The 16,232-nt window shown below is 35.2% G+C and overlaps 1 protein-coding gene across 2 annotated transcripts in view; it reads left to right on the top strand.

The window, feature by feature from the left end:
• The window catches only part of DMD (dystrophin), a 2,781,977-nt gene that overhangs the window by 2,053,580 nt on the left and 712,165 nt on the right, over positions 1-16,232 (top strand). For both annotated transcript variants that reach the window (XM_081115404.1, XM_081115406.1), the window contains one exon: positions 5,583-5,700. In XM_081115404.1, coding sequence (XP_080971530.1) covers positions 5,583-5,700 — 118 coding nt within the window. The remainder of the gene's footprint in view (positions 1-5,582; positions 5,701-16,232) is intronic.

Below are 16,232 nucleotides of genomic sequence, written 5' to 3'. Positions count from 1 at the left end.
AAACATAATCCCTCTCTACCCACCCAATTTAATACAATATTATAAATGGGGCCAGAAAATATATTTAATAATTCTCTGGACACATTTTGTTTTTACAAACAATGGGCTTAAATTTATTTTATTCCTATACAGTGGAGTTATTTTCTCCTGAAATAAAAGAATGTGTGAAGTTAAATTAGAAATGGTTTGCATGTTTTCATGCCAGGAAATTTAATCAAAGAAGGGATAGATGAGGTTTTTCTTGGATTGTTGCAGTTTAGTTTTCCAGTCCTCTCTTCTAAATAACTTTGGATGCAAGGGTGCAAGGTAATATTTCTAAAATGGCACTTTTACTGGAGCATTCCTCTGTTCTAAAACCTCCAATGATTCCCCATTGCCTTCAACAGAATATTCTTATCCATTCATCTGATATTCAGAGCCCTCAGTCTGCCTTCCCAACTTGATCACAGTCATTATAATTATCTTCACTACAGAGCTGCCCTCCCCACTGTTTCCTAAGCACTCTAGTGTACTCAGACCTCCTTACATTGGGTAAAGCTCAATTTGTGTCTCAGAATCCCTTCTTTCTCATTGCTGGGTCATTATCAACGCTGTTCCTCCTCCAAGTTATAGTTCAGATTTCTAGTCCTTTATGGCACTTCTCCTGAGCATGCTCATATTAAAATTCCATTCTTCAAAATCTCATTAGCATAGAGTCTGCAGTCTATAGACTATTACATTTGTCATTTACACATTGTCTTCTGTTATTGGCTAACTGCATGTGTGCATACGCATGGGCAGGCCTGAAGGTCATCTCCCCCAACTGCTTTGCAAGTTCATTGAATTCATTGAGAAGGTTCTTTCATGCCATAAGGCATATTCCCTACTATAGTGTATGGTGCATAGAATACCACCAATAAATATTTTCTTCCCATTTGATTGATCAGTGCTCAATTACCTGTCAGCTCTAGCCTCCTTTATCTGGGATTTCTGTAGACTTCGGACAACATCTTTAGTATGCAAAATCAGGATGATCTGTACCAGGAAAGATAACATAGATAATATCCTCAGTTATATTTCACTATTTATGTCATGTGATGTAGCATTAATTTTATTAATTTGGTTCACTTATAATTCAGTTTGTTGTCTAGGATACTCTGATTAGATTAAAAAAAATTATTTTGACTTGTTGAAGTTAGAATAATTCCAAAATGATGTTATTCAAGATGGAACAAGAAATCAATAATGGAAAATTTGAATAGGAATACTCCAAAAATATGTATATTGTAAAATAATGTCAGTTTTCCCTTTCCTCTAAAATATATGTAAGGAGAAACAATTATATCACTTATTTTATTGGGATATGTTAACTGGTTTGTAGTGATTATTTCACAATGTATACAAAAATCAAAACATCAAGTTGTATACCTTTCTATACATTTTCTATTTGTCAATATCTATAACATTACATATACAGAGTAATTATATATTATATATACACAGAGAGAGAATGAGAGAATCACAAGTGACAAATGTGGCAAAATTTAAAAACTGGTGAATGTAGGTGGGATTCTTTGACCACTCTTGCAGACTTTCTATAATTTTTAAATTACATAAAAATAAAATGCATGTTAAAAAAGTATTTTTTTAATGAATGAAGGCCATAAACATAGCCATAGTTAGAAGGTTTTTATGAAGAAATTATCAACAGAGATGCTGGTAGAACATTCAGAGAAGGAGAGAAATCATGCCAAGCAAGAAATATCTAAGCCAATTTAAAATGTAAATGAAAATGAGGAAGTGGGGACCATAAAGATAACTTTGGATTTGGCCAATCTATTGGGAGAGGCAGCTGAATGTAAGAATAGAAACCAGAATTAAGGTGCTCAGTGAGGCAGTTGGAAGCTAGACAGATGATTAGCATCCTCATAGGTAAAACACTTTCAGTTACTAGAAAGGCTACAGTATAAGACCTTCCTGACTTAAATGCTTATTTTCTTTCTTACATACATAAAGTGGCTCTATCAACTATTTCACCTTGTCAGTCTTCCATGTTGTTAAAGTTATAAATAAAAGAGTAATAAGGTCTACATTTTTACATTACAAGTTTATTTAAGCAATGTTAATCCATGTTTATTTCCTGATAATGGCAACAACTGAAATTCACCATAGGCCTTTGTTGCAAATGTAACTATCTGAAGATTGTTGATTTTTATAGAAAAATATTAAAACTATAAAGAGTTTGTTAAGATATTTTCTTAGGCATCTAAATATTTAATATTCAACTAAACATACAGTTTTCTATTTGACTATTACTTAGGTAAAATTTTATTTTAACAAATACAATAATAAAGTGTAATTCTTTCTGAGAGCCTAAAATGACCTACTTATAGTATGTATGGCTTCATTGTTTAACTCTCTTTTTCATAGGATTTCTATTTATAACCACTTCCTTCAACCCTGGGGGGACTTAGTAGGATTAATGACTTCTAATTCACTTTGTATTTGAAGTGTTTTTTTTTTCCTTCCATCTTTGCTCAGTTAGTGGAATCCATGATGAATTCTCATCTCCAAGGGGTAAGCTTTTTTTAGTAAAGTCCAGTTGTTGGCTTATGATTCCTTAGATTGATTCCTTTCTTGTGTTTGCTTCTTCCAGAATGATAGACTCCATGTAGACATGCTCAATTTCCATGCTTAGATGCAGTTAAGCATGTGATGCTTTTAGTTTTGTTCACTTAAGTTATATATTTAATGAGTATCTGGGCTCACATCAGAAAAATAAATCAGCATGACTAGCATTCTACTTGTTTAGGATGACAAGTAGAGGTAACTAAAGCTAAACAATAGAAGAGGACTAGAGGTCATATCATGATGAAGATGGGAGATGAAACATTGGTTTTGAGATAATAACATCTGAATTGGGGACAGAGAACAGAATTTCATAGATGGATATTTGGGAGGTAGGTAGTTTGAATAATCTTTATATCTAAAGTACTCCCTCGTCTGTGGGTGGCTCAATGAAGAGAGATGAAAGTCACTGCATTTGACAAGTTATGGGATTATACAGCTAAGTGTCAGGTCAAAAAAATTGTAATAGCAAATAGATGGAATACACTAAAAAGAAAACTGAATGAAAAGAAAATGTTTCCTCTCAATGAATGGATCTGTTCTGTTCATTAGCAAGAAGGTCTTTCAGTCACTGTTTTTATAATACCTTAATGAAAACAATACTTGAATGTATGCCATATTAAAATCTTTCCCTTTGTTTCTGAGGGGAAAAATCAAAGGAGAAAATTCCCATTCTGCTCTACTGAGAAACCATTATTTAATGATTACATTAGTACATTATAAATTCTATAGCAATATATATGTTTATTATTGTACCATTTCCTTTTTGAAATGGATGTTTATATGTGTTGACCAAAGAGCAGTATAAAGAGTTATGATTTCATTTTGAAATACTTTAGAAAAGCATAGTTTTATTGCAGTTGTGATTCTCCTTAGATTTTTAAGGAGGCTGCTTCAAAGGATGTCATTAATAATCTTCTCAGGTGCTAACAAAGCATGTGTCTGTCAGCAGAATTAGAGAATCACCTAGAGAACAGGTTTCACAATACCCTGAAACCTGCTTTGTTCATTAGAGAGGAAAATGGCTTGTTTTAAGACTAAATTGACATGCTTGCTAATTCAGCAGTAAAAGCTATTCACTGTGGTCAGGTTTAATATTTAGAGCCTGGTAAGTTTAACATTAAAGTTGATAAGTTACTTCTACAACATACTTCTTAAACAAACTCATTCATCCTAAAAGAAGAAACAAGTGTATAGCCCGCATGTATCCAGACGTGAGAAGCAAAGAATAGCCTGGTTGTCTGAGTGTGAATTAATATTAAATCATAGAAAATAACAAATATAATCTTTTTCATACAAAAATTTCCAAATATAAAAAAACATATTTTCATTTAAATTGCACAAAATGTACGTAAGGATTTGGTCATTACTATGTCTGTAACACCTAGAAGAGTACCTAGCACTGGTATTTATAAAATGAAAGGATGAGTTAGTAAATGAATGAATTTATATTCTTTGCTAGGTTATGAGTATTTAGAGTTCTTTGTTAAATTTGAAGGAAATATTTGACTTTATATGAGGTTTCTGTATATGTATTTTTTAAAAAATCTATCGAATGTATTAAACATTTAAGAGTTAGGAATTCCAAAGTACCTTTGCAGCTTGCTATGTCACAGATGACCAGAGTTTAATATTCTAACCCTGGAAAACATCTTATTTCATAAAATCTATCTACTACTATATGGATCCTACTTTTAAAATTGTTCAGTACTCTCCAACTGACTTATGCCACTTACTTCAATAGCTGTCTTTGGCAATTTGTTCCATAATTCAGACACCCTTTTGTGTAAAGAAACCATAAAAGTTAGAAACCTGAAAATTGGATTTTTCTTCCAAGCAATCACAGCTTACAAATGTGGAAAATTTGTTAAAAGTTAGCCCCCTCCAATTTTGCAATACGGAGAGGGGAAAATGCTCAAAATAGATGTGTGATGTTTTGATAAGTTCTTTCCATTGATTTTAATACTACTAAAAGCAATCGAGCTTAAATCACAAGACCTATCTTTCTATCTCTTCACCAAAGAAATACTATAGAATGATCAATATTTGGCCTTTCTGAAAACTAAAATCCTTAGACAGTCAGCAGCAGTCAAAGGACATAGTAGATAACTAAGTTTCACAAACGTTACTATCACATTTCATCTCTTCACTTTCATCAACCTCACATGGTGGTAGAAAGAGTATTGGGTTTAAACCCATAAAGAATTCTGGCTTGGTTATTAATGTAGTTATTAGAAAAATAAAAGTGATAAAATGTGTGCAAAACATCTGTCAAATGGTGGTTATAAACTAATAGCAAATATTCATTATACTTCCAAAATAAACTATATTCAGTTTTAGAACAAGGGATATATCTTTTGTCCCCAAACTTCTTTGCAAATATCACTGGGTTTCTGGCCCTTTATGTAAAGAGAATAAGATAACAAAGATAATAGATGGAAACTTTGAGGAAAGACGGATATAGCTCACCTATATCACATCATTTTATAGGTGAGGAAACCCAGGTAAAAAGATTAAATAAGTTATATCTCTTAAATCACTTCTGTGCTTTTTTTCTGTATCTGACATATACACCTTAATTGTTACACTGTGCAGAATGAGATTACATGTATAAATAACTATCTCTCTCTTAAATACATTGTCATAATTCAAAATTACATTTTTACTCATGGCACTCATATATTGGATTGAGTAAAACGAGGTACTCTGGAATGAATGTCTAAGCTCTTAAGGAGTGAAGTAAATCTATAATTAATATTTTCATTGGAAATATTTTTTGTATCTAAGAATGAAATACATTTCTTGTTAAATTGTTCTCTATAAAGCCTTATGTGTTAGAGATTTATATCCAGTAACATCTTTTTTATTTCTAAAAGTGCTTTGGTTGATTTGAAAATCACACTTTACTTTGTATCACATCAAAGGAATGTACAAGGCTATAGAACCTCAATATTAAGTTCTATTTGTTCCTTTAGGCCACGCTGCAGGATTTGGAACAGAGGCGCCCCCAGTTGGAAGAACTCATTACTGCTGCCCAGAATTTGAAAAACAAGACCAGCAATCAAGAGGCTAGAACAATCATTACTGACCGAAGTAAGTCTTTTAACAGGCAGTGAAACTTAAGGAAAGCTAATGTAAAAAGTTTCAATTATGAATTAGTTTCATGGGCCTCCATAACATTTATAAAAAGAGTGTCAGAAGTTGTAAATTATAACTATTATACTAAGATTTTCAGTTTATAATGTTATCTTTCAATAACAATGTAATTTCACGGAATAGAGCACATATAAATTTGGTCAATCCAGACTTACACAGTTGCAAAGCATGGAGTGGTGGGAAAGCTGGTGTGACAGAACATTTGCTCCTCAGTCATCATCTGTCTGGGCTGGCTCCCATGGAGATGCCAGTCTCTCCCTCACAGTATTGGTTGTTGGTCCAAGTGGGCAGTTGCTTCCTGGACCATCTTTTGCTACTATCTGCAGTGGCACTTTCAGATATGGACGGCTCTTTGTGACTTTGCTATACTCATTGTGCAATATCAGAAATCACTGTACCGCTCCTTATGGGGTGGGTGGCAACTGTGGGAAGCTGTTTAAGGCCCAAAATGACTGTGCATGGGGTCAGGAAGAGGGATTGAAAGAAGAGTAGGGATCTTAGATCAGGCCTAGGCTTTTGAAACTCAAAAACCAAGAATCTGCTCTGCAGCTTTATCATCTACATTCTGTTTTGTAAACACTTCCCTCAGGAAGGGGAAGCCAATGCCTAGCTACCTTCTAGGTAGCAGTCAGTATGTGGTGTGTATGTGGTCTGTATGTGTGGTGTGTGTGTGTGTGTGTGTGTGTGTGTGTGTGTGTGTGTGTGTGTGAAATCTTTGCAAAATCCTGTCAGCTAAATTTCATAATCCCCATTTTATAGATAGAAAAAGGTTCCCAAGAAAAGTTAATCAAATTGCTCAAGCTTACAAAATAAGCAATTAATAGAGTTTATACTTTGCAAATATTTCTTTGTGACTTGTAAATCTGTGTTCCTTCTAGTCTGTTTACCACTTCCCATCTTGTTTTGTTGTTTTTCTTAATGACTGTAATCACTAGTACTAGGATTAAATACTCTTTCGATCTGCAAATATGTATGTTTTTATTCATTTCCTAAAGACATTTCCTCTTTCAGTGGCAGGAATTTTTAATTAAAATAGACTTTTCTTGATTTTGAAATTTTAACTCTTTATAGTTGCTCAAACAGTGGATTTGGATATATGCTTCTGTATTAGTTTGGTAGTACTAGTCACTGTAACAGGTAAGCTCCTGATGCAGTACAAAGTAAGCAGCCTTCTATGAAGTCTTTCAAGGATCCAAGCTCCCTCCAGCTTTTGCATCCAAAACATCAGAGTCCTATGCATTTAATTGGAAGAGGAGGAATGAGTATTACTAATAGTAATTTATTATGAGCCAGGCCTGGAAGTGCACATTAATTCTGTTCATAGTATGTTCACTGAAACTTGTCACATGGCCACACTTAACATCAAGAGAAGCAAGAAAAATTGTCCAATGTTGAACCCAGGAAGAACAACAACTAGTTTGGTAAGGAACTAGTCAGTCTCTTCCACAGCTAATTTGGACAGGAAGAATGCACTTAAGTTGTATAGGTCCATGTAAGTTAAGGGGTAGAATTTCTATAACCAGCAAGACAAGAGCAAAATTGCCTTTTGATGACCAACATAGATAGCTGGTCAATTGATGTAGGAGAGTGAAGCTTCACCAGATTGCAACACACTGGACCCCAAAAAGTGAATCTTAGTATGAGACTGAATTCCTATTACAGTTACACAGTTAAGTGATCTGTTTCTTGCCTGAGAAATATGGACAAAGAGGTCTACAAATATTTGTCGATATTTGGCAAAGATGTCTACAAATCTAAACATCTATATGTATAAAACCCTAATATGCAAATAGACCAAACAGCAGAACAACCAAACAACTGAACCACCAAACAACTGGTCGCTGTGATGTGCACTGACCACCAGGGGCCATGAATGGAACATGGCGGGTGTCGGCTGTGGTGAGATGGTGGAGCAGGTAAGCAGGGGTGCCAGACCAAGCAGGGGCTCCAGTCGCTGTCATTCTGGTGGTTACTGAAAATTCTTTGCTCCTGCGTGCCACGATCCTGCCTGGCACTCACACCTGCTGCCAGTACCAGCCCTGATCGCTTGGCACCATCAGCGGGTGAAAGTGGCAGCTGCTGGCTCTGATTGTCCCTGGGGACTTCCCTACCTACCCCTGCTCCTGAGGGATGATTGGGGCAGCAGCCACCACTCGCACCTGCTGCTGGCACCAGCCCCAATAGCTCTGTGCCATCAGTGCATGCCCACCTCAGCCTCGCGGCCCACAATTCCTTTCAAGGTGCACAAATTCGTGCACTAGGCCCCTAGTATAAGTATATAGAAAGTCATTTGTCATTTTACCAATGGAAAACAACCATTTTTTCCCTAAGAAGAAAATAACACTAATTTATTTTGCAGTATCCATTCAACATTGTGTAAATATTTTTTATTATCCTTTGCAATCTTTTTTTGATATTGTATTGAATTCTTCATGATGTGAATTAAAATTGAGTGACTATAGCACAGGTTTGCATCTCTCTGCTAATATCCAGTGATGTGAATAGTCCTGCTTTTCTAAGCTTTTTTCTTTTAGGAATGAATACCTTTGTGAATATTTGCAGCACAGAGGAAAGATTCCAATCCAAATGCTCCAAAAAAAGCATTTTTTTTAAACAGTGTTTGCTGAGACATGTAATGTTGCTTATTAAGCGCCTAAGCCAGAATCTTAGTTCGAGATATGCCTGGAGCCTCTAGTACTGGTACCAGGATAATTCTGACAAGATATGTTTATCTAAACAATGCCATTTGCAGCCCTTCTATGCTTCGGTTTATCTCTCCATTTGAAATCTATGAAATGGGATGGAAATTCAATACTCGTAAAGTTTCAATCATGTTCAAAATATAATTTTTAAATATAGATTTGGGTTTTGGGGAATGAGCAGAAATAAAATACTTGCTCATAAAATTGTATTTTCTTATTTGAAGATATTATTCCTTTTTTACTGCCCTGAAACTTTTAGAATACTTAAAAAGGAATCAGCTAAATAAAGAAAACTATTCAATAAGTGTATAATATTATATTGCAACATTTTTCCCTCCTCGGTAAATTCCAGTTCATAACTTTGAACAGTTGGAAAAATCTATACATCGTTATTACATTCTGTCAAGAGAAAAGTCTAGCAAAAAGCAATTCCTCTCTACTGGTAATAGCCATGCTACTATCTCAAGTAATGGGTCTATGAAATACCAACACATTTCACTGTACAAAACTATTTCCATGGTATCTGTTGTTTTTAGGTGATTATGTTGATAGAAATAATGTAATAATCTCGATGAGAGAGTAAATTTCATTTTAATTGCATTCAAATGAGATGTTCTCCATGTTGTTTCTGATGTTCAGATGGCTCATTTTTCTTCAATTCTTTGCTTGCTTAAATGTGTCAACCATTCCTGGTTTTGGTCCCCCTATTAGAGAGTTGCTTATTTTAGAATAAATGGAGTCAACCACTTATAAATTTCCTTCTTTTGACATCTAGTACCTATTGTCAACCTATTATAACTACAAGCAGCTCTCAAAATTTACATCTACCAGAATGCAGCTGGCAAACAAAGAATTCAGTTCAGTAAACAGTTTAATGTTTACTCTGTCCTATTTAATATCAGAGGTGATGGAGGGGATATCAGGAAGAATAAGATTCAGTTTTTGCCATAAAACTCATAATAAAATGTATTTGGATAAGTATATTCGGGCAAAGTAGTCTAGGATAGGTACTTCAGTAGATCAGTATAACAAAAAGTTGAGAGAGCAAAAGGAGGGGAGATTGGCTCTGAATGAGGGGGTCTTAGAATGCTTCTAGGAGTAGTTTAAATTTAATATGGTCATGAATAAGGTTTTGAAAAGCAGAAGGAGGCTGGATAAGGAAGGATATTTCAGGAAAGGATGATAGGAGGATACATAATTAGATTTAGGTTAGCAATGGTATGATGGATGTATTTGTAGGAGTAGGGGAGAGAGGAGAGAGAGAGAGAGAGAGAGAGAGAGAGAGAGAGAGAGAGAGAGAGAGAGAGAGAGAGAATGTTTTAGGGGACAGAGAATAAATGGAGTCAGTGAGACCATTTAAGAGGCAAGATGAAGCAGGGGGTCCCTTGGGGGTGAGGACGACGGAGCCCCAACGTGCTAGGGCGTCTGCATGCAGGACTCCAGAGACCAGTTTCAGTGACACAGATCCGTTTTATTGTGGAACTGCAGGAGTATATATAGCATGAGGGGACCAATCAGAGGGAGACACGTTGCTATAGGCGACCAATGGCTGAAAGGCTGGGGTACTGTGCACATGGCTCTAGGAGTTCATTCAGGCGGGCTTTGCTACTTCCTGGTGTGCCGAGGAAGCATGTCATGGTGGAGTGTGCTCACACCATTGCATCAGCCGCAGCGCTGAGACATACTTCCCGAGCTCTACGTACAGCAAGAGAGCCTAAGATAGAGCAGTAGCAATGGAGTGAAAAGAAAAAAACTGAATTAAGATATGTGGTGGAGTTAGCATTAACAGGATTTGGACATTGACTGGATGTGTGGAATTGAAGATCAAAGAGAGAGCTCACCTCTAAAGATTTTGACATTCAGTGATTTGGGAGATAGTGATATCATAACCAGAGACAAATTCAGTTCAAGGAGTTGATTATGTATAATAAAATGTGTTTAAGGTACAACCAGTGACCATAATGAGGATTGGTTGAAAACACAAGTAGAAATTTCAGGAGTAAAGTTCCTTCCACACAGATTGGGAAGGTCCCTAGAGTGGATGAGCTTGCACAGACAGGGTGGCAGTCGAAAAGAAAAGTAGACGTGGGGAAGCAACTGGAATGTGGCTTACATTTAAGAAACATAAGAAAAGTTAGCACTACTCCTCCCAGTGACAACTTACAATATAGGTGCATCTAGAGCAGGGGTGGGCAAACTTTTTGACTCGAGGGCCACAATGGGTTCTTAAACTGGACCGGAGGGCCGGAACAAAAGCATGGATGGAGTGTTTGTGTGAACTAATATAAATTCAAAGTAAACATCATTACATAAAAGGGTACGGTCTTTTTTTTTCAATAGTTTTATTCATTTCAAACGGGCCGGATCCGCCCCGCGGGCCGTAGTTTGCCCACGGCTGATCTAGAGACAAACACACAATGAACAATGAGTGTATAGGATTGTACTATATTTTTTCCTGTATCTTCTGTGCAACCAGTCTAGTAAGTTTCTTCCTCATCCATAGGGATACTTTGAATATGATAAGGAGGTGCAGAAACCTTTTAGCTGAGTATTAAAGACTGATATATATATATATATATATATATATATATATATATATATATAATTTCTGACTCAACTCTCATTATTCTAGGACAAATAATCATTGCCATTTGCCATCTAGGTCTAATGAACACTTTTGCTGTTTATTTTTATATGTTTAAGTTATTTTTCAACTACTTTGCAGAGTAAGAATGAAGAGATAGTTAAAAAAAAACTGTTATTAGAAATTTTTACAAGAATTAAACACAACAAACTTCTAGGTATCAAGTTTGGTGCACAAACATCATAAATGCTTAGTGTTCCACATCATTTTAGCAAAAAAAGTTGGTTCAGGTTCTTCAAGGAAAATATTAAGTGATGAAGTCCTTCCTGTTAAATAACTGACTAGATTAAAATACCATATTTTCTCTGTCCTTAGAAATATATTGTTAGCTCACCAACCTTTATGTTTGGGAAAAAGCATCTAGATTATTATCATTTGAAGACTCACAGTCTAATATTTCACCTATATGATCAATTCACCATCATCATTAGAGTCTAAAATACTGGTTTCTGTTTCTTTGCATTTATCTTCCATTATGTGTAATAATTGTGAAATGTCTTCCTCTGGCAATTTTCTTATCTTTGACATTATGAGAATAAAATGGAAAGAATATTCGACTGTGTTCAATGAAAGCTAAAAGCAGACTCCAAAAATGGTGTCTCCAGTATTATTTTATATCTTCATTAAATATGATGCAATGTTTTTGGCAATGTAATGATAAAACTAAAGGATGAAGTTTTTTTTCTCACTATTGTATCATCCTCCTAAACAATTCCATTACTTTTCCATTTAGTAATCATTTTTGCATACTTAAGATAATTTGAGTAATGATGAAATAGCAAAATATTTCCAAATATAGAAAAATATATGATCACCAAGACAACACAGTGTACCTTAGACTTATAAAAGGGTTCAGCAGACCCACATATAATAATTGAAAAATAAAATGAATTGTATTTTATTTAAAGAATAAGTAACATATCCTTTATCTTTGGTAGACCATGAGGAAAAATAAAACACACAAAATACAATTTTTACAAATAGAACTTCTCAAAAAAGAAACTAAAAAATTAAATTTTGGTACAGTGGACCTCCATAGTATGTCAAAGATTAAACAAAACATCACTTCTTTGATACTACTACACAAATAAGAATTGTATTAGTCAGTATTCTCCACATACATTTATAGTCATATGCTGCATAAAGACGTTTTGGTCAACAATGGACTACATATACAGTGGGGCCTTGACTTACGAGTGTCCCGACTAATGAGTTTTTTTGAGATACCGTCTGTCTCTCCGCAGATTTTTTGCATTGAGTTGACAGAGTAATTTGAGTTAACGAGCTCCTTAATGAGCTCGGTCCCAGAAAGAATTAAACTTGTAAGTCAAGGCCCCACTGTACAACTGTGGTTCCCGTGGTCGGCAAACTGCGGCTCGCAATCCACATGCGGCTCTTTGGCCCCTTGAGTGTGGCTCTTCCTAAGCCTTAGGAGTAACCTAATTAAGTTAATAACAAGGTACCTACCTATATAGTTTAAGTTTAAAAAATTTGGCTCTCAAAAGAAATTTCAATCATTGTACTGTTGATATTTGGCTCTGTTGACTAATGAGTTTGCCGACCACTGTATATGATTATAATGGGCTAAAAATTGCCTATTGTCTAATGACATCATAGTCATTATAATTTGTAGCATAACACACTAGTCACATGTTTGTGGTGATGCTGATGTAAACAAATCTATTTAGCTGACCATCGTATAAAAGTATAGCACATACAACTATCTACACTATATACTTGATAATGGTAATAAACTATGTAATAGTTTATGAATTTACAATATTATACTTTTTGTTATTCTAGAGTGTACTCTTTCTATTTATAAAAAAAAGTTTGCTATAAAATGGTATGCCATGTTATGCCAGCAACGTCATACATTATGTGTTCACCACATCTCTATACCATCTAGGTTTGTGTAAGTACCCTCTATGGCAGTGATGGCTAACCTTTTGAGCTCGGCGTGTCAGCATTTTGAAAAACCCTAACTTAACTCTGGTACCGTGTCACATATAGAAATTTTTTGATATTTGCAACCATAGTAAAACAAAGATTTATGTTTTTGATATTTATTTTATATATTTAAATGCCATTTAACAAAGAAAAATTAACCAAAAAAATGAGTCCGCATGTTACCTCTGACACGCGTGTCATAGGTTCACCATCACTGCTCTATGGTGTCTGTACAATGACAAAGTCACATAATAGTGCATTTCTCATAACATATCCCCATTGTTAAGTGGTACATGACTGTGTGTATAGATATAAACATATAGATATAGGTATATAGATATAGATGATAGAGATAGATAGAGATAGAGATAGAGATAGAGATAGAGATAGAGATAGAGATAGAGATAGAGAATTTTTAAGAAATTGGTTCATGCAGTTATAGGGACTGGCAATTCTGAAATCTCCAGGGCAGGCTAGAATGATACTCAGGGAACAGTTGATGCTGCAGTCTTGAGTCCACAGGTAGTCTGGAGGCAGAATTCCTTCCTCTTCTGGTGACCTTGTTATTTTGGTTGTTTAGTGGTTTTTTGTTTTCCATTTTATTGAATTTATTGGGGTGACAGTAGTTAACAAAATTAGCAGGTGCACAGTTCCATAACACATTATCTGTACACTATATTGTGTGTTCACAACCCCAAGTCAAGTATCCTTCCATCACCATTTATTCCCCCTATACCCTCTTCTACCTCCTCCCAGCAGTCACCACACTGTTGTCCCTGTCCATGAGTTTTTTTTCATTTTTTCCTTTTTGCTTGATCCCTCCTTCCCCAACCCAGTCCCATAACCCCAGACCTGACAACTGTCAGCCTGCTCTCCATCTATGAGTCTCTCTCTATTTTGCTTCTTAGTTAATTTTGTTCATTAGAGTCCACATATGAGTAAAATCATATGGCACTTGTCTTTCTCTAACTGGATTATTTCACTGAGCATAATGTTCTCCAGGTCCATCCATGCTGTTGCAAAGGGTAAGATTTCCTTCTTTTTTATTGCCAAGTAGTATTCCATTGTGTAAATGTACCACAACTTTTTTATCCCCTCATCTACTGATGGGCACTTGGGTTGCTTCCATATCTTGGCAATTGTATATAATGCTGCAATGAGCATAGGGGTGCATACATTCTTTAGAATCAGTGGTTCTGGTTTCTTCAGATAATTTCCAGAAGTGGAATTCCTGGGTCATACAGCAATTATATTTTTTAATTTTTGAGGTAACTGCATACTACTCTCCATGGTGGCTCAGTTTTCCATCTTGAGATTTTCAACTGATTAGATGAGGTATACTCACATTAATCTGCTTTACTCAAAGTCTACTGTTTCAAATGTTAATCACATCTTAAAAATACCTTTACAACAACATCTATAGCTGTACTAAACAACAAGGCATCATTTTCTAGCCAAGTTGACACATAAAATTAACCATCACAATGAGGTTCATAGTGGCATGTGTTTCTTCAGATAGAAATTTCATAATTTTTTAAATTTTCATTAGCATCCAGTTAATAGAGTAGCTGGAAATATACATTAAATAATATAAATGATCCTTAACATCTTAATGAATTTCAGAGCTCCATCAGAGTAATTATAACTTGTACATTTAAAAATTACCTACAAAAATAAATTTATGTGTTTTTCTTTTTTTATAGAATTTTACTTATGTTGTGTTAAATTAACACTAAATATATATCATGAAGTAATTCTGATATAATGTATATCATTCTTTAATTCTATAGGAGGATTAAATTAAATCATTTTTGAATGAGATTTAAAATCTAAATTAGCTGTCATGATTATATTCAATTATTAATTTTTCATATGAATGTGTAATAGGAAAAATGTACTTTATTCAAAGTGACATAGCTACAATTATCAACATAAATAGTCCTTACTACTAATCCCTTATGTTTTCATTTTGTTTCTTTTAAGTGAAAGATGTGGATTAGCAAATGTTCTACTTTAAAAACCAAACATAACGAACATAACTATTAAATAAACCAATTAATGAAAATGATTTTCTTTTTTGTTATGATAGAATAAATATGATGATGAATAAATATAAAAAATATCACACTCTGACAAAGCAAGCTGATAAAACAAATACAAAAGAGAGCTATGCCCACAGGGGAAATTCCAGTTTTCCATAGGCTAGCATTTTTTTAATCCTCATCCAAGGATATGTTTTTATTGATTTGAGAGAGAGAGAGAGAGAGAGAGAGAGAGAGAGAGAGAAAGAAAGAGAGAGAGAGAGAGAGAGAGAGAGAAACATTTATGCGAGAGAGAAACATCAATTGGTTGCCTCACGTTCATACCCCAACTGGGGATCAAACCTGCAACCTAGGTATGTGCCTTGATCAGAAATTGAACCCACAACCTTTTTGGTGTATGGGACAATGTGCCAACCAACTGAGCTAGGCTAGCATTTTTATCTTATGACCTAATGGGGCAATGCAAGTAGAGCTGAATACCTGTTATATTTTGATCCCGAGCATAAAGACGAATAGGACTCCCTCCTGGTGATACCATGAAGTTTAGATGAAGCTAAGCCAAGGGTTAGATATGTGCCATGGACTTCTAAAAGATTCTCTCAGCTCTCCTCAGGTATTGGAAGTGTTGGGATTATTTTGGAGCTGCCATTTCTTTCCTTACCAAAAGGTCCTCATTAATACTTTGAAGCAACATAACAAATTGCTTGCCACCAGTCTTTGTCCTGTTGTACCTGCCTTTAGGGGAATGTTTATGAAGTATGCAGGAAGTATGAATAAATTGTGACCTTTCTACATGCAAAGGATAAAGCTGGGCTCATTTTACTTTAGTCAGGAAGAGGAGTTTGCAGTTACCTATTCCTGCCAAAAAACCACCCCAAAACCTAGTGCCTTAAAACAGCAATAATCATGTATTATTTCTCACAGGTTTTGTAGGTCATAAAATCATGAGTGACTTGATTGAGTGGTACAGGCTTGGGATTTTTCATGTGGTTGCAGTCAGTAAACTGGAGCTTCAGTCATATGAAAACTTAACTGGGGCTGGAGCCGCTGCCAAGGTGGCTCGCTCATATGGTTTGTGAGGTAGTGTTGTCTAGTTGGTTCCTCTCTACGTGAGCTTCTCCATGGGACTGT

Source organism: Myotis nattereri (genome assembly GCF_964212035.1).
Source record: "Myotis nattereri genome assembly, chromosome: X".
Classification (NCBI taxonomy): Eukaryota; Metazoa; Chordata; class Mammalia; order Chiroptera; family Vespertilionidae; genus Myotis; species Myotis nattereri.
The sequence above is the reverse complement of the archived record's forward strand: the minus strand, read 5'-3'. Positions and strand labels throughout refer to the sequence as shown.